At 46.9% G+C, this 23728-nt stretch overlaps 2 protein-coding genes across 2 annotated transcripts in view; one reads left to right on the top strand and one right to left on the bottom strand.

The window, feature by feature from the left end:
* The window catches only part of LOC127586990 (somatostatin receptor type 1-like), a 93810-nt gene that overhangs the window by 42930 nt on the left and 27152 nt on the right, over positions 1-23728 (top strand). The window lies entirely within an intron of this gene.
* Positions 1832-20340, bottom strand: LOC127586989 (hepatocyte nuclear factor 3-beta-like). The gene is made up of 2 exons (XM_052045063.1): positions 20154-20340; positions 1832-3135 (listed from the first exon to the last, which is right to left on the bottom strand). Exons 1-2 carry the CDS (start codon positions 20220-20222, stop codon positions 1948-1950), a joined length of 1257 nt encoding a protein of 418 aa, XP_051901023.1. The 5' UTR covers positions 20223-20340; the 3' UTR covers positions 1832-1947.

Below are 23728 nucleotides of genomic sequence, written 5' to 3'. Positions count from 1 at the left end.
CCCTCCCCACCGTCGGAAGTAGCTACAGGAGGCGCAGCCTCAAGAAGGCAACAACTATTATCAAAGATCCCCACCATCCAGGCCATGCCATCTTCTCGCAGCTCCCATCGGGCAGGAGGTACAGAAGCCTGAAGTCCTACACCACCAGGTTCAGGAACAGCTACGTCCCTTCAACCATTTGGTTCTTGAACCAACCTGTACAACTCTAATCACCACCTCAGTATAGCAGCACTATGACCACTTTGCACTATGATGGACTTCTTGTTGTTCTAATTGTATTCTTTCTTGTATAATTTATGCTGTTAATTTATGTTTTTCATGTAAATGTTGTGTATCTGAAGCTGTGCCTGTGATGCTGCTGCAAGTAAGTTTTTGTTTGCACCTGTGCAGAGATGTACTTGTGCATATGACAATAAGCTCGACTTTGACTTTGATTGGTTCTACTTCTCTCTACCAACCCCAAAAAAATAAGTTGTCCTGACTAACTCAGCCGCAGGTCAGGGCTAGAACCCTCTGAACCATGATGCATAAGTGAGGAAGTTTCACATCAGTGTGTGGTGTTGCATTTTGGAAAGTTAAATCAAGGCAGGACTTTCACAATGAACGATGGGGCCCTGGTGAGTGTTGTAGAATAGAGGGACCTTGGAGTTCAGGTTCGTGGTTCTCTGAAAGTGGAGTCAAAGGTAGACAGGATGGTGAAGAAGACTTTTGGCACGCTGGCCTTCATCAGTCAGGGCATTGAGTACGGAAGTTGGGAGGTTATGCTGCAGTTTTACAAGATGTTGGTGAGGCCGCACATGGAGTATTGTGTTCAGTGTTTGGTCACCCTGCTATATGAAAGATGTCATTAAACTGGAAAGAGTGCAGAAAAGATTCACAAGGATGTCGCCAGGACTCGAGGGCCTGCGTGATAGGGAGAGGTTGGACAGGTTTGGACTTTTTTCCTTGGAGAGTAGGAGACTGAGAGGTGATCTTATAGAGGTCTATAAAATCATGAGGGGCATAGATAGGGCAAATACACTCAGGGATGGGGAACCAAGAACGAGATGGCATAGATTTGAAGTGAGAGGGGAATGATTTAATAGGAGCCTGGGAGGCAACTTATTTTTACACAGAGGGTGGTCAGTTTATGGAATAAGCTGCCAGAGGAAGTGGTTGAGGCAGGTACAACAACTTTTAAAAGACAGATAAGTACATTAATAGGAAAGGTTTAAAGGGATATGGGCCAAACACTGGCAAATGGGACTAGCTTGTCAGCAAGGACCAATTGAGCCCAAGGGTCTGTTTCTGTGCTGTATGACTCTATGAGCTTCAACACAACCCCGGTTAAAGAGTATTCTCCAAAGGTAATAGGAGGACAGTTGTGGACACCTCACTACAAGGAAGATTGTATTGGCTTTGGAACAAATGCAACTTAAGTTTACCAAGATGATACCTGGACTCCAAGGGTTAGATTATAAGGGGTGTGTTACACAAAACTGCAATAGAGGGGGTGATTCCGGAGCTCAGAGGGTTGACAAATGGGGCAGGTGAGAAGTGAGCCTAGAGGAATGGGAAGATAACAAGATTGGAATCGGGCTGTTCAGGAGAGAGATTGGGTAACACCGCTACATGCAGAGGCAATCAAGCCATGTAATCCCCTCCCACATAACGGAAGTGATCCTTGCTCAGTGAATCACTTCAAATAATAAATGTAGGAGAGCGTGGATCCTTCATCTCAGTGAACAGCAGAACAGATGAGGGCTGAATGGCCTTGTCCTATTTTGTAAATGCAAGCAAAAAGAAAATGAGGATGAATTACATACATTGAAAGTCCTTTTACTCTCACATACTCCCTTTTGATTCATACAAAGGAATAGTATTAATTTTCATCGGTTCATTGACAAAATGGGTTGGGTATCTACAAAGCATATACATGTGGATAAAGTCTTTTTTATGGCACAGGATCTATATCGAGCTCAGAACTGGTCGGGAGCACAGAGACTGGTAAGCGGGTGGTTCGTTGGAAATGGGCGCAAGGTCCAGACTGGTTTTGGGGAACATGGAGTTCATGGAGACATCAGTGGTCATCGAGGGTCCGTAGCCGGAGTACTGCACCATCTGTTCGTACGGCTTCATGTCCATCCTGTTGGCCTGCTGCTCAGCTGACATCAGGTTGGTGATGGAGAAAGGGTGGTTCAAGGGAAACTGAGGGTCAGGCTTCAGGTAGACCTCAGGGGAGAGTTGGGAGAGGAACGAAGGTTGAGAGGACACCAAGGAAGCTGGCTTGGTGTCTTGGGAGCTCTCCTGATTTGGAATCCCGGGGCTGTTCTCTGGAGACACCTTGCCCAATTGCTGGTAAAGAGGCCTCCTCTGGTTCCTCCCCTGCTCCGAGCTGGGCGACCCAACGGAAGAATCTGTCTCCCCGCCCGCTGCTGGGGACTCATCCCTCGGCCCGGAGCTCTCCGGAGGCAGGGCCCCACTTTCTTTCCGCGGGACGGCCGCCCCACCTCGCCTCTCACACTTGAACCGCTTCTGCCTCCTGAGGTAGCAGCCGTTCTCGAACATGTTCCCCGAATCCGGATGGAGGGCCCAGTAGGAGCCTTTTCCCGGTTTTTCCGGGGATCTGGGCATCTTGATGAAGCAGTCATTGAAGGAGAGCGAGTGGCGGATGGAGTTCTGCCAGCGCTGCTGGTTCTGCCTGTAGTAAGGGAAGAAGTCCATGATCCATTGATAGATCTCATTGAGCGTCAGCATTTTTTGCGAGGATTGTTGGATCGCCATGGTTATGAGGGAAATGTAGGAATAAGGAGGTTTGGCATGTGTGTAGTTCCGCCTGAAGTTCTTGTTATCTCCTGGAACTTCCAGGTTGCCCTGTCCAAACCCTGGACTGATGACAGGGTTGACATTGCAGTAGGAAGTGATCTGGCCCATGGGGTTGGGTTGGGTTCTGACTTGCTCCATTGGCGAACTCATTGGGGTCTCTAGCCCAGTGACTTCAGAGGCCACACTGGTCACGGCTCCCATGCCCGGCAACGGATGGTGGCTCATCATCCCAGGGTTTATATAAGACATGTTGATAGTCCCAGGAGGTCTTGTGTTGGCCATGTAAGGGTTCACATTCCCTAGATTCATGTTGTTCATTGGCTGGTAAACCTAACACAAACAGAGCAAAAAATAATAGTTAAGTAATGAAATTTGTTATCAGATGTGGTTAAATTGGGAGACGACTGGATTACAGCGGCAGCTTGCATTTTGGGGAGGTGTAACAAGGGGATTAATACACAAAAACTTTGGTTTTGAGTGATGAAAGAAATGACGATTGGAAGTTCAGTCAGTAACATAGGAAGGCTTTAGAGGAGAAAGAGAGTGGGAGGAGAGGGAGGGAAGGGAGAGAGAGAAGAGAGAGGGAAAGGGGAAGAAAGAGAGGGAGGGGAAAGAGTTGGGAGAGAGAGGGGGGGAAAGAGGAAGTGACAAGGAGGGAAAGAGAGGGAATAGAGACAGGAAGGGGGGAGAGAGAGGGAGAAGGGAGAGAGAGGACAGAGAGAGAGAATAGAGACAGGGGAAGAGGGAGGGGAAAAGAGGGAGAAGGAGGGGACAGTAGACAAGGAAGAGGGGGGGGAGAAAGGGAGAAAAGGAGAGGGGGAGAGAGAGGGAAGAGAGAGGGAATGTAAGACACAGAGAGAGAGAGAGAGGGAGGGGTTTATGAAGGAATTCCAGAACTCAGAGCCCAGGCAGCTGATAGCCTGGCTGCCAGAGTTGGAGTGATGGGAATTCATGGGGGACAAGTCAGAAGCCAGAATGGAAGGGGAGGAGGGACTCAGGTGGTTGGGTGACCTTGAGGAAGGTCTGGGGTTGGGGGTTGCCACTGTAGCCCTTCTTACCCTGGGCCGATGCCCTCACCTTCAGGACAGAGGAATGAGGAGGAAGAGCAGGAAGTGAGAGATTCGGGGGTAAAGTTTGAAGAGTGTGCGTGCTGGCGCCAGGAGGAGTACAGGGTTTAGACGTGGCCTTGTATTCCTCGTTCAGTGGGTTGAACACTGTGTCAATGATCATTATCCAGACCCAGGAGAGGAGGCTGGGGCTGGTGGAACAGAAAACCCACCAAAAAGTCCACCAGGACTGAGGAGAGACATTTGGCCCATTGTGCTGTCCTAGCTCTTTGGATATTCTCTCCAGCCGCTCCCACAACCCCTGCTCTCTCCCCACATCCCTACATGGTTTTCCTCCCCATTTTCCTCCAGTCCCCTTTTGGAAGTTCCTATTGAATCCTCTCCCTTTCAGGCAGCGCGTTTCCAATGCCAGCAACTTTCTACAGGGAAACCTTCCCCTCCTCTTCCCCCCCCTCCCCAACTCAGCTGGATCTTTCCCCAATCACTTTCATTCTATGTCCTTCTAATCGCCGACCCTCCTGCCCCCAGAAACAATTAGCCCTCATTTACTTGATCAAAACCCTTTGAGATTTTGAACGACCCCCTAATTGAATCTCCCCTTAACCTGCTCTGCTGTTAGAAGAACACCCCCAACTTCTGCAGCCTCTCCACATAAAGCGGAGTCCCTCACCCCCAGAACCATTCTGGTAAACCTCCTCCACGTTCTCTCCAAGGAGCTTCCAGCCGACCAAAACCCTAGGCTGGAACTGGACACATTGTCCTCCATTGACTCCATCTACACTTCCTGCTACCTCGGGAAAGTAACCAACATAATCAAAGACCCCTCCCACCCCGGTCATTCTCTCTTCACCCCTCTCCCATTGGGCAGAAGATACAAAAGCCTGAGAGCACATACCATCAAACTAAAAGACAGCTGCTATCCCACTGTTATCAGACTCTTGAACGGACCTTTCATACGATAAAAGATGAACTCTTGGTCTCCAAATCTACCTTGTAGTAGCCCTTGCATTTTATTTGTCTATCTCAGCTGCACTTTCTCTGTAACTGCAGCACCATTTTCTGCATTCTGTTTTCCTTTTTACAGCCTCAATGTACTTATGTATGGAATGATCTTTTCACCGTATCTCAGTACATGTGACAATAATAAACCAATTACAGTTCCAATGCTAGGACAGCGAATCACCTGTAAAGAATTTAGCAGTTTCCTGGGTTTATAATAGTAGCATCTTTTGGAGAGGAGAGATTAACTTTGGCTAACTAGGCAGTGCAGTACTCAGAGAGCATTGCACTGTCAGAGTTGCTGATGAGATATTAAACCAGGCCATCTCAAGCGGATCTCATGGCTGCTTTTGGAAAGTAAATGGAGGAGTGATCCCGAGTACCAAAGGCTGACGATTGTTCCTTCACAATCCACACCGAAACGGTTTGGGTTATCAATGATGTGGATGAAATCGTGGTGGGTGAGTTAGTAAATTTGCAGACAACACAAAGGTTGATGGTGTTGTGGATAGTGTAGATCTGTCTGGATGGAATGCAAAACAAAGTTTTTCACCGTACCTCGGTACATGTGACAATAATAAACCAATTTACCAATTTATTGTGGAAGATTGCCAAAGGATGTAGTGGGATATAGATCTGTTGCAAATATGTGGGCGGAGCAATGGCAAATGGAGTTTAATCCGGGCAGGTGTGAGGTATTGCACTTTGGGAGATCAAACATAAAGGGAAAGTACACAGATAATGGCAGGACCCTCAACATCATTGATGTACTGAGGGATCTTGGGGTCCAAGTCCATAGCTCCCCAAAAGTGGCTACACAGGTTCATAGGGTGGCAAAGGCGGCCTACAGCATGCTTGCCTTTATTAGTCAAGGCATTGAGCTCAAGAATCGGGAAGTTATGTTTCAGCTTTATAAAACTCTAATTAGGCTGCATCTGGAGTATAGCATTCATTTCTGGTCGCCCCATTACAGGAAGGATGTAGAGGCTTTGGAGTGGGTGCAGAAGAGGTTCTCCAGAATGCTGCCTGGATTAAAAGAGGACATGTGCTATGAGAGGTTAGACAAACTTGGGTTGTTTTCTCTGGAGCGGCAGAGGCTGAGGGGAGACCTGATAGAAGTTTATAAGATTATGAGAGGCACAGATAGAGTAGACAGCTGGTATCTTTTTTCCCAGGGCTGAAATATCTAATACTAGAGGGCATGCATTTAAGGTGAGAGGGGGAAAGTTCAAAGGAGATGTGCAGGGCAAGTTTTTTATGCAGAGAGTGGCAGGTGCCTGGAATGCGCTGCCAGGGGTGGTGGTGGAGGCAGATATGATAGAAACATTTAAGAGGTTCTTAGGTAGGCACATGAATGTGCAGAGAATGGAGGGGTATGAACCATGTGCAGGCAGAAAGGCTTAGTGTAATTAGGCATCATTAGCTTAATTAGTTCAGCACAACATCATGGGCCAAAGAGCCTGTTCCTGTGCTGTGCTGTTATATGTTCTATTATCACATTGCCATTTGTGGGAGCTTGCTGTGCGTAGTTGGTGCTGAATTTCCTTCATTAAGGGCACTGATCATTCCCGAACAACAGCATCTCATTGGCTGAAATTCAAGCACGTTTGTCTTCATCATGGATCCGATTTTCCTGGTGCCCCGTCCAAAGCCTCAGATTCAGATCAGCTGTGTGTACAGGCCAATCGGCAGGCTCCCGTCTTTCTTGGCCCGTCCTCTATAGATTGCTTTTGGAGCTCATTAGGTCCTTCACAGCACTGCTTGTGTGCAAACAGGGAAGTTCCTTCCCCTAGACACATCGTAGACCACCCAGCAGGTATCCCCTGGCCCTTCCATTGTTATCTTTGAACTCTTCAACTTTGCGTATTAAACTTTAAAAAGTGTCTGACAGGTAGGCTGTCAGATCGGGCAGGGATAAGTATACAGCAGAGCTGAGCGTCTACCCTTTTGGTTTGCCCCTCCCCTTCCAATCTTCTTCTTAGGTAGTCCCTCTGGATCGAGGTTGACTTTCTTCCGTTCAGGTTCTATGGGTTCTGAAGGGGTAGACTTTACCTGCTGCTGGAAGGTCATCAACTTGGTGAAAGATGCCCTTTGGTCTGCCCAAAACTTGTTGGTCTCCCAGCACTGCGAGATATCTGTAGGGGAAAGCTGCCGACTGGCACATTCCAGGCTGCAGGAGTACGTGCTGAGGGACGCACTGAAGCTGGGTGCAGCCAACGCAAGGGCTCAGTAGGGAAGGACTACAGTTTAGGGTTCTTCTGCCACCAGAGAGGGAGGGGCGGGGTCAGGCGAGGAAGCCCCTTAAATATTGTAAATATGGGATTGGGGTAGCCCCCAAGTAGCCACATGAGTGACATCGGTGCTGTGTTTTTTATATAAAAAGGTAACGCTAATGATTGATCAGTACACGAATGTAAAGGTTTGCACTGTTTTACTGTTGTTTATAGTTTGTTTTTTATGATGAATAAAGTTTATTTTGGAATAAAAAAAGACTTTACTCCAGCTGGGGCTAAAAGGGAAAAAGGAGACAGGCAGCTGAGTAGTTTGAGTCATAGAGTCTTATATAGCACAGAAACAGGCCCTTCGGCCCAACTGGTCCATGCCGGCCAAATCATCTATCTAAGCTCATCCAGTTTGCCCGCGTTTGGCCCATATCCCTCTAAACCTTTCCTATCCATGTACCTGTCCAAGTGTCTTTTAAATATTGTTATTGTACCTGCCTCAACCACTTTCTCTGGCAACTCATTCCATATACTGACTACTCTCTGGGTGAAAAAGTTGCCCCTCAGGTTCCTATTAAATCTTTCGCTTCTCACTTTAAACCTATGCCCTCTAGTTCTTGATTCCCCAACCCTGGGAAAAAGATTGAGTGCATTCGCCCGATCTATGCCCCTCATGATTTTATACACCCCTATAAGATCACCCTACATTCTCCTACGCTCCAATGAATAAAGTCCTAGCCTGCTCGATCTCTCTCCATAACTCAGTCTCTCAAGTCCGAGCAACATCCTCGCATATCTCCCCTACAATTTTACATTCCTGCACATTCAAATTGCCGTACCAGATCACGATCCAACCTGTCAGGATACTTCAACAGTACATCGGTAGAGGTTTTTTAGTGTTACATACCAAACCTCCTTAACCTTCCGAGGAGGTTTTCCTTCTGATGGGTTTAAAGGACTTTGAGAGGCAGTATTGATGCCCCAAGGTGTCTGCTGACCCTTTCCTGACCATGATGACTTCCGAAGATTCCTACCGCTCCACCTCTCCACCATCGTTCAGCCTCCCTAAATCTCTCTGCCTCTCTCTCTCCATTGATGCTGCTTAAAAACCAACCCAACTTAGCCTTTGGTCACTAACCCTTATGTCTCCTGATGTGACTCAGTCACCATACAAAATGATCTCATTGGAACATAGAAAATGATCAACAGAAGTTGGAGACACAAGATGCTGGAATATCGAGCAACAATCTGCTGGAGGGACATGGTGTGCAGTCCTGGTCGCCCCCTTACAGGAAGGATGTGGAGGCTTTAGAAAGGGTGCAGAAGAGGTTCACCAGGATGCTGCCTGGATTAGAGGGTATGAGCTTTAAGGAGAGGTTGAACAAACTTGGGTTGGTTCCTCTCGAGCTGCGGAGGCTGAGGGGAGACCTGATAGAACTTTATAAGATTATGAGAGGCATAGATGGAGTAGACAGTCAGAATCTTTTTCCCAGGGTAAAAATATCAAGTACCTACTTTTGAGGTGACAGGGGGAAAGTTTTTAGGAGATGTGCAGTGCAAGTTTTTTACACAGAGAGTAGGTGCCTGGAACGTGTTGCCAGGGGTGGTGGTGTAAACTGATACGATAGTGGTGTTTAAGAAGCTGTTAGATAGACACATGAATATGCAGAGAGTGGGTGGTGGGGGATAACTCCAGAAACGGTCCCAACTAGAGTTGGCAATTCTAAGCTGAGGTCACCCAATGCCACACAGACTGGAAGACGGGTGGTATTGAGAATGTTCTGCAGTGCACCACTGTGCTTTGGATGAGATTTTAAGCCGAGACAATGCCTTCCCTATCCGTAGACACAGCCACTACTGGAAAAAGAACAGGGGTGTTCCCCACTGTATCCAGTGGCTGAGATTCATCCCTCTTTAGGAAATATGTGCTGGCCCTGGAGAGGGTCCAGAGAAGGTTCACAAAAATGATCCCAGGAATGAAAGGCTTAATGTACAAGGAGCATTTGATGGCTCTGGGCCTGTACTCGATGGAGTTCAGAAGGATGAAGGGGACCCTCATTGAAACCTACCGAATACTGAAAGGCCTGGATAGAGCGGACGTGGAGAGGATGTTTCCATCAGTGGGAGAGTCCAGGATCCAAGGGCACAACCTCAGAATAAAGGGACGTCTCTTTAGAACTGAGATGAGGAGGAATTTCTTCAGCCAGAGGGTGGTGAATCTATCGAATTTGTTGCCATGGAAGGCTGTGGAGGCCAATTTATTAGGCGTAATTAAGGCAGAGATTGATAGGTTCTTGACTGGTAAGGGGGTTAAGAGTTACAGGGAGAAAGCTGGAGAATGGGGTTGAGAAAATGGAAAAAAAATCAGCCATAGCAGACTCGATGGGTCAAGTGGCCTAAATCTGTTCCTATATCTTATGGTCTTAAGGTCAAAGTCCATAGCTCCCTGAAAGTGGCCGCACAAGTCAATTGGGAGGTAAAGAAGGTCTATGGCATGCTTGCCTTTACTAGTCAAGGCATTGAGTTTAAAAGTCAGGAAGTTATACTGTAGCTTTATAAAGCTCTGATTAGGCCACATCTGGAGTATTGCATTCATTTCTGGTCGCCCCATTATAGGAAGGATGTGGAGGCATTGGAGATGGTGCAGAAGAGGTTTACAAGGATGCTGCCTGGATTTGAGGGCATGAGCTGTAAGGAGAGGTTGGACAAACTTGGGTTGGTCTCTTTAGAGCGGCGGAGCCCAAGGGGAGACCTGATAGAGGTTTATAAGATTATGAGAGGCATAGATAGAGTAGACAGCCGGTATATTTTTTCCCAGGGTCGAAATATCTGATACTAGAGGGCATGCATTTAAGGTGAGGGGGAGCTGTTGCGGGGCAAGGTTTTTTACACAGAGAGTGGTGGGTGCCTGGAATGCGCTGCCTGGGGTGGTGGTGGATGCAGATACAACAGGGGCGTTTAAGAGGCTCTTAGACAGGCACATGAATGTGCAGAGAATGGAAGGATATGAACCTTGTGTAGGCAGAAGGGATTAGTTTAGTTAGGCATTTAATTACCAGTTCAATTAGTTTGGCACAACATTGTGGGCCGAAGGTCCTGTTCCTCTGCTGTACTGTTTTATGTTCTGTTCTGTATGTTTGGATGTGGATCTCTCTGGGACATGCTGAGTTGGGGAAGAGAGCTGAAGGAATGCACAAGGTTACTGCCCAGTGATAACTGACTGGAGTTCTGATAAGATCACTTTGCTTAGTTGAATGCAAATAAGGTATTTTTCCCAGCACCACCCCCTCCCTGCCACTTAATCTCCTAAATACACTGACTCATACCATGATGCACACTGAAAACTCGCAGATATAATCTCTACCAGGACATTGCTTGGGATGGAGCGTTTCAGTTACAAAGAGAGGCTGGGTCTGTTCTCCCTGGAGCGGAGGAGGTTAAGAGGGGACATAACTGAGGTATATAAAATTATGAGAGATATAGAGATGTAGACTGCAAGAAACTTTCTCCTATATCAGAGGCAGATAAAACTTAGAGGACATAGGTTTAGGGTAAGGGAGAAGAGGGGGTCTGAGGAAGAGCGATGAGTACCTGGAACACACTGCCCAAGAGGGTGATGGAAGCAGAGTCACTGACAGCATTTAAGAAGTGTTGAGACAAGCACTTGAATCGCCGCAGTATAGAGGCTACACGCCAAGTGCTGGAGCATGGGTGCTGACTGGTCAGCCTAGGCCTGGAGGATCGAATGGCCTGTTTCCATGCTGTATGACTCTACTTGTGACTTTGAGAGTGCATACCACCAGGCTCGAGAACAGCTTCTATCCCAGTGTTATTAGATCTTGAATGGACCTCTCATACACTAAAAGATGAACTGATCTCCCAATCTACCTCCTCGTGATCCTCGCACTTTTATCTGTCTGTCTGCCTGCACTGCACTTTCTCTGTAACTGTAACTCCAAATTCTGCATTCTTTTTATTTTACTACCTCAATGTACTTACATATGGCATGATCTATCTGGATGGCATGCAAACAAAAGCTTTTCACTGTATCTCAGTACATGAGACAATAATAAACCAATTACCAATAACTCGTGCCCTCTCCCCCAACTCTTCCCTCCAGTATATTCACGACCACGTTGGTGCTGCTTCCTGCACTTCACAGGGAACTTGAAAATGTCATTACTTTGCTGCCAATTTCCATCCTCTCTCATCTTCACATGTCCAATTCTTCTCTTCCCTCCATCTCCAAGGATAGTCCAGCCACAAGCATCCATTACAAGCCTATATATTCCCTCAGCTATCCGCTCTAAACTTCCTCCCACTCTGCCTCTTGTAAGGACTCCACTGCATTCTCCCAGTTCCTCTGTCTCCATCGTGTTCACTCAGCTGCTGGATGCAATCATGGAGAAGGCACGCCATTGGCTCTACTTCGTTTGGAGTTTGAGGAGATTTGGTATGTCATCAAAGACTTGCAAATTTCTATAGATGTACAATAAAGAGCATTCTGACTGGTTGCATCACCGCCTGGTATGGAGGCTCCAATGCACAGGATCGTAAGAGGCTGCAAGGGTTGTAGACTCAGTCAGCTCCATCACGGGCACAACCCTCCCCACCATTGTGGACACCTTCAAGAGGCGGTGCCTCAAGAAGGCGGCAGGCATCCATCACTAAGGACCCTCACCATCCGGGACATGCCCTCTTCTCGTTACTACCATCAGGGAGGAGGTACAAAAGCCTGAAGACCCACGTTCAATGATTTAGGAACCGCTTCTTCCCCTCTGGCATCAGATTTCTGAACGGTCTATGAACCCAAAAACACTACCTCATCATTCCTTTTTTTGCACTACTTATTTTGTAATTTATAGTAATTTTATGTCTTGCTCTGTACTGCTGCCACAAAACAACAAATTTCATGTCATAAGACTGTGATAATAATTCTGATTCTGAGATGTCCGTCTTCTTCCTGAACTGTGGCTTCCTCTCTCCCACAGTTGACAGAGCCCTCGATGGCATCCCACCTATTTCCCGACCTCTGCTTTCACCCTCAAGGGAGCAAGGAAAGAGTTTCTCCAGTCTCATCTTCCATCCCATCAGCCTTTGCATTCAAATGGGAATCCTTCACTATTCTCACCAGCTTCAACAGACACACCTTCCTATCAATGCCCCTCTTACCATTTCGAAGGGAATGTCCCCTTTGCAACTCCTCAGTCCACCAAACACTCTCCTTGTGGTACTTTCTCACGCCAACCTCTCCTTTTACCTCTTCCCTTCCCAACATCCAGGGTGGCTCTGCAGTGCAGCAGGTGGAGCCACTGCCTCAGCGCCAGAAACTCGAGTTCGATCCCGACCTCCGGCGCTGTGTGTGTGGAGTTTGCACATTCTCCCTGTGACCACATGGGTTACCCCCTGAGTGCTTCAGTTCCCTCCCACGTCCAACGAGTGTGGGGTCGGTGGGTTAATTGGCCGCTGTAAAATGCCCCCTAGTGTGTGAGTGAGGGGTAGAAATCTGGGGAGAGTTGATGGGGATGTGGGGAAATAAAATAGGATTAATGTAGGATTGCTGTAAATGGATTTACAATGATCAGTGCAGACTCAGTGGGCTGAAGGGCCTGCTTCTGTTCTGTATCTCTCTGACTCTATGACCTCCAGGGACCAAACAGTCTTTCCAAGTGAATCAGTGATTGCACCTCTTCCCAATCCAGTGTAGTGCATTCGATGTTCACAATGTGGTCTCTGTACTGGAAAATATAGAGACCACATTGTTTCGACCTAAAGGTCGGCAATTCCTTTCCTCCCACAGATGCTGCCTGACCCGCTGAGTTCCTCCGGCAGATTGTTTGTTGGTCCAGATTCCAGCATCTGTAGTCCCTTGTGTCTTCCGTCTACAGGACCCACTTGGAGCTCCCTGCCACCTGCCAGTTTAATTCTCTGCCTCACTCCCACTCTGACCTACCTGACTATGGCCTCCTGAACTGTTTTGCTTGAGGAACAACACCTCACCTTCTGTCTTGGCTCTTTCCAACCTTTTTGGGCTGAATGTAGAGAGAGGAGAGGAGGGAGGGAGGGACAGAGGAGAGAGGGAAAAAAAACAAAACTCCAGGGGATTACGGAGCTGCCTTTCCATGTCTGCGATGGAAAATGTATACTCACTGAGTGCTTAGAAATACTTTAGCTGACATAACTTTGTGCAAGATGAACCATGCTAATCCAGCTCAATTGACTTTTCGGAGAATGCAACGGATGCAGTTTATACGGACTTCTGATAAAGTTCTACACAAGAGATCATTAATGTCAGTAATGCTTGTGGCATTGCAAGCAACCTATTGACCTAGTGGGTGATTGCAAGGAAATGACTGGTGTGGTTCCACAGCTATCTGTGCTGGGGCTCTGACTATTGACAATTACACAGAACATCAAACAGTACAGGACAGGAATAGGCCAAACTAATTAAACCAGTAATTAAACGCCTAACGCAGCATATTCCAGGCACCCACCACTTTCTGTGTAAAAAAACTTGCCCCGCACATCTCCTTTGATCCTTAAATGCATGCTCCCAGCTATTAGACATTTCAATCCTGGGATAAAGATACTGGCTGTCTAATCTATCGGTGCCTCTCATAATCTCATAAAGTTTTATCAGGTCTCCCCTCAGCCTCCACTGCTCCAGAGAAAACAACTCAAGTTTGTCCAACCTCTCTTTATAGCATATGCCCTCTAATCCAGGCCGCATCCTGGTGAACCTTTTCTGTACCCTCTCCAAAGCCTCCACATCCTTCCTATAATGGGGCGACCAGAATACTCCAAATGTAATCTACACTAGTGTTTTATAAAGCTGCAATATAACTTCCCAACTCTTGAACTCAATGCCTCAACTAATAAAGGCAAGCATGCCGTACACCTTTTTTACCTCCCTATCAACCTGTGCAGCTTCTCTCAGGGAGCTATGAATTTAGGAAATTATTGACTTAGGGAATGCAGCTGGGAGACAGCACCAAGAATGGGAGCTGACGAGGGGAGCATCAAAACACATCGCTCGATTATGTCAGTGAGTTAAAACTGTGGTAGATATGATGGATTTACCAGCAATGCTTATACCCTGTAGGTGGATTTAATAAAAATCTGGATTTTGACAAGGCCATCCATTTTGTACCAAAGAGGATCCAAGTATTCCTTAAATGCTGAAAAACCTAGTCAGAGATCAGGTATAAAAGTAACCTAACAAACTAATGGCTATTGGTCTTTACAGTTGAATGGTTGGATTAGCAGGGGAAGGAGGATTGGCTGCAGTGATCAGTGGTTAAGTCACTGGACTGTAGCCAGAGTTAGAGTCATAGAGTCATACAGCATGGAAACAGGCCCTTCGGCCCAACTCATCCATGCCGACTGTGTTGCCCAGCGAGCTAGTCCCATCTGCCTGTGTTTGACCCATAGCCCTCTAAACCTCCCCTATCCATGGACTTATCTAAATTTAATTCAAATTTTTTAAATTTAAATTTTATTTACAGCGTGGTAACAGGCCCTTCCGGCCCAACGAGTCTGCGCCGCCCATTTTAAACCCATATTAACCTACCCGTACATCCTTGGAATGTGGAATCTAGATGGCTTTTAAACATTGCTAATGTGCCCGCCTCAGCCACTATTTCTGACAGCTCACACCGAGTACGCACCACCCTTTGCGTGAAGAAGCTGCCCCTGACATCCTTTTAAATCTCTTGCCTCTGATCTTAAACCTATGCCCTCTTGTTTTTAGCATCCCCTCCCTGGGGCTTTCACCCTGTCTTATGCTCCTCATGACCTTATACACCTCTATCAGGTCACCCCTCAGTCTCCTACATTCCAGGATAAAGTCCTAGTCTACGCAACCCCTCCTTGTAACTCAGGCCCCCAAGTCCAAGGAACATCCTGGTAAATCTTTTCTGCACTCTTTCTAGTTTAATAACATCTTTCCTATCACAGGGTGACCAAATCTGTACACAATGCTCCAAGTGCAGCCTCACCAACGTCTTATATAATTGCAGAATAACTTTCCAACTCCTATACTCAATGCCCCGACCGATGAAGGCCAGCAGGCCAAGCACCTTCGTCACCATCCCATCTACCTGAGACGCCGCTTTCAGTGAACTATGCACTTGCACTGCTAGGTCCCTCTGTTCCATAACACTCCCCATGGTCCTACCATTCACTGTAGAAGTCCTACCCTGGTTAGATCTCCCAAAATGCAATACCTCACATTTATCTGGATTGAAAGTAATTTGCCAATCCTCAGCCCACACACAGTTCTGGACTATTAATCCAGAAGCAGGAGTTCGAATCCCGCCACCACAGTTTAAGTCAAGCAGAATGTTCATTAAGTGATGCAGAATATTCATTTCCATAAACTAAAGTCTTTCACAACCATTCATTTCACAGTTGAATTTAGTTAATAGCATTTGAATCAGACATTGCATCTTCAGATTGCAAACACATTAGCCGTTTTGAAAAAGTCAGCAACTTTGATACGGTTGTGTCTATTTAAACAGGGTTAAGGGCTACGATGAACTAATCATTTCCAAGTGATTCAGAATAATGATTCTCACGTGTACTGAGGTACAGTGAAAAACTTAGTTTTGCATGCCACCCAGGCAGATCATTTCATCCCATCAGTACATCGAGGGAAAAGCAATAACAGAATGCAGAATAAAGTGTTACAGTTACAGAGAAAGTGCAGTGCAGGCTGACATAAGGTGCAAGGGCCACGACGAGGTAGATTGTGAAGTCAAGAGTCCATCTTTTTGTACAAGAGGTCCTTTCAATAGTCTTATAACAGCGGGGTAAAGCTGTCCTTGAGCCTGGTGGTACGTGCTTTTAGGCTTTTGTATCTTCTGCCCAATGGGAGGGGGGGAGAAGAGGGAACATCCGGGGTGGGAGGGGTCTTTGATTATGTTGGCTGCTTTACCGAGACAGGGAGAAGTTTAGAGTAGTCGTTTATGTAATATAAAGTAGTTCACAGCCATGTATGTCAGAGTTGAATTTAGTTAACAATCTGCTGGAGGAACTCAGCAAGTCAAGCAGCATCTGTAGGATTTCAACCTGCAGGGTTTAGACCCAAAAGATCAACAATTCCTTTCCCCACACAGATGCTGCAGATTGTGTGTTGCTCCAGATTCCAGCATCTGCAGTGTCTTGTGTCTCCATTGAACTTTGTTTATGCCACTTGAATCAAAGTTCGCAACTTATTGGAAACACCACATTAGGCATTGTAAAGAAAATGGACATTTAAATTCAAGTCATTAAATCAAGTTGGAATTATAAACTAGAGCCATTCACGGTGGCAATGAAGCTATCAGATTTCTGCAAGATTTCTGATGAAATTGCATTAAGCTGAACCATTAAATTTGGTCCCACAGCTGCTGCCTGACCTGCTGAGTGTCTCACACCTTCTCTGTTTTCATTCTTGTAGAAGGCCACTCCGAATAAATAGCACCATAATTAGTGCCACTGCCTCACAGCTCCAGGGTTCAATCCCGACCCCCGGCGCAGTCTGTGTATCTGTGTGGAGTGTGCATGTTCTCGCCTGTGACTGCATGGGTTTCCCCTGGGTGCTTGGGTTTCCGCTACATCCCAATGATATGTGGGGTCGTCAGTTAATTGGCCACTGTAAATTATCCCCTCAGTGTAGTTAAGTGACAGAAAAATCAGAGGGGGGTTGGTGGGTGTGTGAGAGAGAGAATGAACTATAGGAATAAGAAAAGAAGGGATTGGGATTAGTCTGTTGGAAGCCAGGGAAGACTTGAGGGGCTGAATGGCCTGTATGTGACTCCAGACCCACAGTAGATCTAATTGTCTCACTCGATGGAGGAAATATAATTACTACTCATGACTATGTGGCCAGATTCTGCTCAAACTCCATCTACAAGTTTGCAGATGATACTGCTGTAGTGGGCCGGATCTCAAACAACAAATGTTGAATTCAGGAAGGAGATAGAGAGCCTAGTGGGATGGTGTCATGACAACAACCTTTCCCTCAATGTCAGCAAAATGAAGGAGCTGGTCCTTGACTTCAGAAAGTGGAGTGGAAGACACACCCCTGTCTGTATCAACGGTGCTGAAGTGGAGATGGTTGAGAACTTCAAGTTCCTAGGTGTAAACGTCACCAACAGCTTTGTCCTGGTCCAACCACGTAGATACCATGGACAAGAAAGCACACCAGAGCCTCAGAAAGCTAAGGAAATTCAGCATGTCCCCTTTGGCCCTTACCAATTTTAAGAGATGCGCCATTTTAGAGATGCATCCTATCAGGATGCACCACAGCTTGTTATGGCAACTGCACTGCCCAAGACCACAAGAAACTGCAGAGAGTTGTGGACACAGCCCAGTCCATCACGCAAACCAGCCTCCCCTCCTCTACAATTCCCGCTGCCTCAGGAAAGCAGCCAACATAATCAAAGACCCCCACCCTTTGGCTTCTAAGGCTTTGAATGGACCTCTTGTACATTAAAAATCACCCTTGACCTCACAATCTACCTCGTTATAGCCTTGCACCTTACTGGTAAATTTACTATTGTCAAATGTACACTGAAAATCTTGTCTTGCATACCGTCACATACAGATCAATTCATTACAACAGTGCAATTGAGGTAGTACAAGGTAAAAACAGTAACAGAATGCAGAATAAAGTGATACAGTACCAGAGAAAGTGCAGTGCAGGCAGACAATAAGGTGCAGGTCTCAACAAGGTAGATTGTGAGGTGCAGAAGAGTCCATCTTATCTTACCAGGGAACCCATTTCCACAGTCTAATAACAGTGGGATAGAAGCTGTCCTTGAGCCTGGTGGTATGTGCTTTCAGGCTTTTGATCCTGCCTACCTACTCTGCATTTTCTCTGTAACTGCAACAATTTATTCTGCATTCTGCTATTGCTTTTCCCTTGTACTACCTCGATGTACTGATATTTTGAAAGGATCTGTATGGATGGCATACAAAACAAAGTTTTTCACTGTACCTCGATACATGTGACAATAATAAACCAATTCCAGTACCACCACATATCAACACCCAATGAATGAGTGAATAACAAAGGAATGAAGAGCCCTCTGTGAACACTGACAACAGCTGGAACAGAAAGAATATATTACTCTTGGAGGTGTTCAGTAGAATACAAGGACTCCAAAGGTTTGATTTACTTAGAGAGTCACAATAAACAGGATGAGAGATGACGTGAATAAGGCCTTACCAGTTTATAGGCTGATAGAAAGGCATTATTCCCACCAGTTGGTGTTGGGCAGTGGGGAACCCATAACTAGGGGCCACGTCATCACACAAAGTGCAGTGAAACTATATAAGTCCCTCCCACCGAAAGCACTCAAGTAGCCATGATAAACATGAGACCAATCGATATTTCATAGCAAAGAAATATAGGACTGTGATCGGTGGATGCAGAGCAGCCACAAACAGGCATAATGGATGAATATAATCACTACAGGTCTTATATTGAGAATGGAGTATAACAGAGAGAGTGTCATAGCTGGGTGGCTTAACAGAGAGTTTTATGACATGATTATTATTATTAGGGTGCAAGATTTGAGCAGTCCTGAGGTGGCTAACACTAAGTTCTTTGGGACTTCCCTTCTTTAAGTGGGACGTGAAAATGTCTCAGAAACCTTTTACCAGGGAGTGAATTCCAAGCCATGCCACAGGGATGTCCTTCAGGGACTATATTCTACAGTCCTTGATTGGGTAGCAAGGTGGCATAGTGGTTAGCTCTGCTGCCTCACAGCTCCGGAGACCCAGGTTCAATCCTGATTTTGCCTGCTGTCCTTGTGGAGTTTGCCCGTTCTCCTTCCTTGCTCCGGTTTCCTCCCACATCCCAAAGATGTGAGGGTGGGTTCACTGACCACTGTAAATTGCCCCCTTCTTTTTCAGTAAGTTTGCAGGGTCTCAGGAATGGTCCTGAAGGCGGGGGGGGGGGGGGGGGCAGTTGCCGGGAGAGGCGACACCAACTCTGACCCTGATGGTGGGGTGTAGGGGAAGGAAGCAAACAGTGAGGGAGCCAGGGAGGAGGAGGGTGCCAAGGCAGAATGGTGAAGGAACAAAAGACTTGCATTTCTGTAGTGCCCGTCACCACCTTGTGTTAAAATCCCACCATGTTCCTCACTCGCCTCCCTCCCTCTGCAGTCTCCACCAGCCCCACTCCCTTTGGCGTCTCCCATGTTCCATGTTTCCCATCGCTCTGCCATTGCCTGGGCCTGGAGTTCTGGAATTCCCTCCCTAAACTTTTTTTATGCAGAGAGTGGTAGGTGCCTGGAGTGGTTTACCAGGGGCGGCAGTGGAAGCAGGCAGTTTGGTGGAGCTTAAGAAGCTTTTAGATAGACACATGAATATGAAGGGGATGGAGGGGTATGGATGATACACAGGAGGAGGACATTTAGTATAAATTGGCATCAAGATCAGTAGAACATCAGGCCAAATAGCTGTATGGTATGTTCTAAACCTCTCCACCTCTCTCTCTCTCACTCTCCTTCAAGACTCTCCTTAAAAGTGACCTCTGAGACTGCAGCTTTGTTTGTTCACTTGGCTAATACCCCCCAAAATGGCTCAGGATTCATTCCTTCTGCTCTTTACCATCCGATGAGGTAGCCTAGAACGTCTTTACTTCATCAGAGGCACTAAGGCACTAACAGACACCCTGCAGAAGGGCTTTTGAAATGAAATCGTGGCATTGGGAAGTAAACCTTGTGTTGGTTTTACCAGTGTCCACCACTCCGTCACAGCCTAACGGTGGACACAGTCACAACACACACAACTCCTTACATGACCAAACTTCCAATCCTTTGGAAAATCCTTACGCTTCGTTGCTTTCAACACACAGTAGGTAGAAGTAGCCCCTTCCCCCACACACAAACCCCCTCCCAACACTATCAAAGGGCAGATTTCAATGCCAGACCACACTGTACATCTCCACATCAAACCCTGAAAATCTGACGTTCCTAAATATGCCAGGTTTATTCCCCTGCTTTTGAAATTTCTAAAAAGTTTCTTCTAATTTAATTTGAGAGAAAAAAAAAGATTGAGCTGAACTGACCTCATTCCCAGTGTAATAGCAATCCCAGTCAGAAGAATCCACTCCATCCAGCTTAATCCCACTTAACATTGTGAAGAGGACACCTCCTGCTCTCCCGCTCACAGTTCCCAGCCACCAAGGCTATTGCGTGGACTACACACGGAATATAAAAGTGTGCAAGACCAGCAGAGAGTGGCAACTGCTCCTGTTCCGCTGTCCTTCTCTCTCTGTGACTGTGCCTCCTCCTCCAGACCTTCTCTCCTCAAGCCTCTAAGCTAAAATTTAAATAATCATTTCCCACCTCTTTAGCCTGCCCTCTCCACCACCCCCCCCCCCCCACCTCCTATCTCTCTATTGTACACCTGGCCAGCACAACTGACTCATTTAAATGCAGTCACCAGTGCTTTATATAGATGTTTGCTGTGTGTTGCAAATGTTAAGCAAAAGCTCTTGGTGATGGAAAGTGATACAACTAATTCGTTTGGAGACTGGGCTGGTTTATAGCCAACCCTGCCAGTTCTGACAAAGTTCATTAATCCTTTTTAAAAAAGTTTTTTTTTCTCTGTCTCATGTTCCCTCCTATCCATTCTGTTCCATGGGTTGGTAAATTCCTCTCAGTCGAATTCAAACCCTTCTCCGGGGATCTCTCTCATAATCCGAGCCAACACTTCTGAGGCACATACGGAGGGAGCAGCGTACTGCGGGAGGGGCGGTGAGGAGGGAGCGCTGTGCTGCGGAAGGGGCAGTGAGGAGGGAACGCCGCATTGTGGGAGGGGCGGTGAGAAGGGAGCACCACATTGTGGGAGGGGCGGTACAGAGGTTGTACCGCACTGCGGGAGGGGCACTGAGGAGGGAGCGCTGCACTGCAGGAAGGGCAGTGAGCCTCTCCTTATAACTCAAGCCCTCCAGTACTGGTAAACATCCCCGTGGATCTTCTCTGCACCCTTTCCACCTTAATGACATCCTTCCTATAGCTGGGTGACCAGAACTGCACACAGTACTCCAAGTGTGGTCTCACCAATGTATGTACAGCTGCAACACGACATCCCAACTTCTGTGCCCTTCCACCTCACCGTCATTTTCCTGTTCTATCCCCATATCCCTCAAATTCCTTAATATCCAGAAATCTACCAATCTTGCTTTAGTAAACTCAATAATAGAACCTCTGCAGCCCAACATATTCCAAAGATTCACCACCTCCTGAGTACACAAAGGGAGATCCTTTTATATGACAATAGCGAGCAGTTGTGGCCCAGTGGCACAGCAGGTAGAGCCGCTGCCTCCCAGCTCCAGAGACCTGGGTTCGATCCCGACCTCTGGCGCTGTCTGCGTGGAGTTTGCACGTTCTCCCTGTGACCGCGTGGGTTTTCTGGTGTTCCTCCCAGATCCTGATGTGTGGGGTCGGTGGGTTTATTGGCCACTGTAAATTGCCCCCCCCCCCAGAGCGTAGAGGTGGCTGGGAAGGTGGGAGAGAGTGGGAAACAGGGTGGTGGAATGGGATGACTTGAGAGCGAGCAAAGACTCGATGAGCCCACACTCCGATAATTCAGTATCCAGTTGCTTGGAGATCCCAATCCTTTGTCATCCGGCTCGATCGTTAGTCCAGAATGTGAGTCAGGGGTCCTGAGGGCAAACAAGGTGGACAGCCACAGCCAGGATTGGGGTCAGGAACACAGGGATCAGTATCATGAGCAGGTTGGCGGCTGGATTTGGGGTCAATGGACCAAGTTCCGGAACAAGTGCTTGATATTTCCCACTCCCTTTAGGCCTCACTGGGTTCACTGCAAGTATATGCTGTACACCGGCTAATGTGTAAGAGAAAAGTATAAGAAACTACTTATATGGCAGCACTGTAACATAGTGGTTAGCGCGACGCTATTACAGCACGAGCGATCGGGGTTTGATTCCCATCGCTGTCTGTAAGGAGTTTGTACGTTCTCCCCGTGTCTGCGTGAATTTCCTCTGGGTGCTCCGATTTCCTCCCACATTGCAAAGATGTACGGGTAGGTTAATTGGGTTTAAAATGGGCGGAGCGGACTCGTTGAGCCGGAAGGGCCTGTTACAATGCTGTAAATAAAATTTTAAAAAAATTAAAAAGTATAAGTATGCTTGGTTATGAATTGGAGTATCATCCAATTATCCGTAAAATCTGTTAGTCCGCCACCATCAAAGTCCAGAGCATCCGGGATTAAGATTAATTTGTGGGTTGAGTCAGTAGTAAAGAAGGCAAATGCAATGTTAGCATTCATTTCGAGAGGAGTAGGGTGTCCTGCTGAGGCTTTATATGGCATTGGTCAGACCGTATTTGGAATATGGTGAGCAACCTTAAGCCCTGTATCCAAGGAAAGATCTGAGAGGGTCCAGAGGAGGTTCACAAGAATGATCCCATCAATGAAAGGCTTAATGTATGAGGAGCATTTGATGTCTCTGGGCCTGTACTTGATGGAGGTCAGAAGGATGAGGGGGGCTTCTCATTGAAACCTACCGGATACATGAAAGGCCTGGATAGAGCGGACGTGGAGAGGATGTTTCCATCAGTGGGAGAGTCCAGGATCCGAGGGCACAGCTTCAGAATAAAGGGACGTCCCTTTAGAACTAAGATGAGGAGGAATTTCTTTAGCCAGAGGGTGGTGAATCTGTGGAATTTGTTGCCACAGATGGCTGTGGAGGGACAAGTCATTGGGGTATTTAAGGCAGAAATTGATAGGTCCTTAATTGATAAGGGGGTTAAGGGTTGGGGAGAAGCAAGAGAACAGGGTTGTAATAAAAAGCAGCCATGATTGAATTGTGGAGCAGACCTGATGGCTGAATGGCCTAAATCTGCCCCTATATCTTATGGTCTTATTATTGGAATTACACTGTAGCCTCCTTATTTGATATGATTCAGATTCAGATTAGTTTATTGTCACACACAGCAGGGTGCAATGAAATTCCTCGCTCACACGAAGCTCACAGAAGAAACAGTATACATGGTGATAATAAATACAACAGTGAATACAGCGACAAGTGCAAAACAACAGAATGGTGCAAAGTATAGTAGTGCACACTGAGGCAGTGTAAAACAAAATGCTAACGTGACAATAATGGAAGGGGTAGGATTAAGGGTTCGGGACGTGGCAGCACCACTTGGAGGGGGATGTGAAAAGTGATTGGTTCACAAGTCTGATAGCAGTGAGGAAGAAGCTGTTCTTGAGTCTGGCTGTCAGGATTTTCAAGCTCCTGTATCTTCTCCCAGAAGGTAGAAGAGAGAAAGAGGAATGGCCAGGGTGGCAGGCATCCTTGACGATACTGTCAGCCTTTCTGATGGCAACGCACAGTGGAGATGGATTGGATGGAAGGAAGTGACTAGCCTGTGAAGGACTGGTCAGTGTTTACCACTCTCCGCAGGTTCCATCGGTCCAGAACAGAGCAGTTGCCATACCAGGCTGATATACAACCCGTCAGAGTACTTTCTATAATGCATCTGTAGAAGTTTGAGAGAATCCACGTGGACAAGCCGAATCTTCTCAGACACCCAAGAAAGTACATACATTGTTATGCTTTCTTGATCAGTGCATCAGTGCAGAGGGACCAGGAGAGGTGGCTGGTGTTACGGA

This window comes from Pristis pectinata, chromosome 38 (assembly GCF_009764475.1).
Source record: "Pristis pectinata isolate sPriPec2 chromosome 38, sPriPec2.1.pri, whole genome shotgun sequence".
Classification (NCBI taxonomy): domain Eukaryota; kingdom Metazoa; phylum Chordata; class Chondrichthyes; order Rhinopristiformes; family Pristidae; genus Pristis; species Pristis pectinata.
Note: the sequence above shows the minus strand (reverse complement) of the source record. Positions and strands in the feature narration are given on the sequence as shown.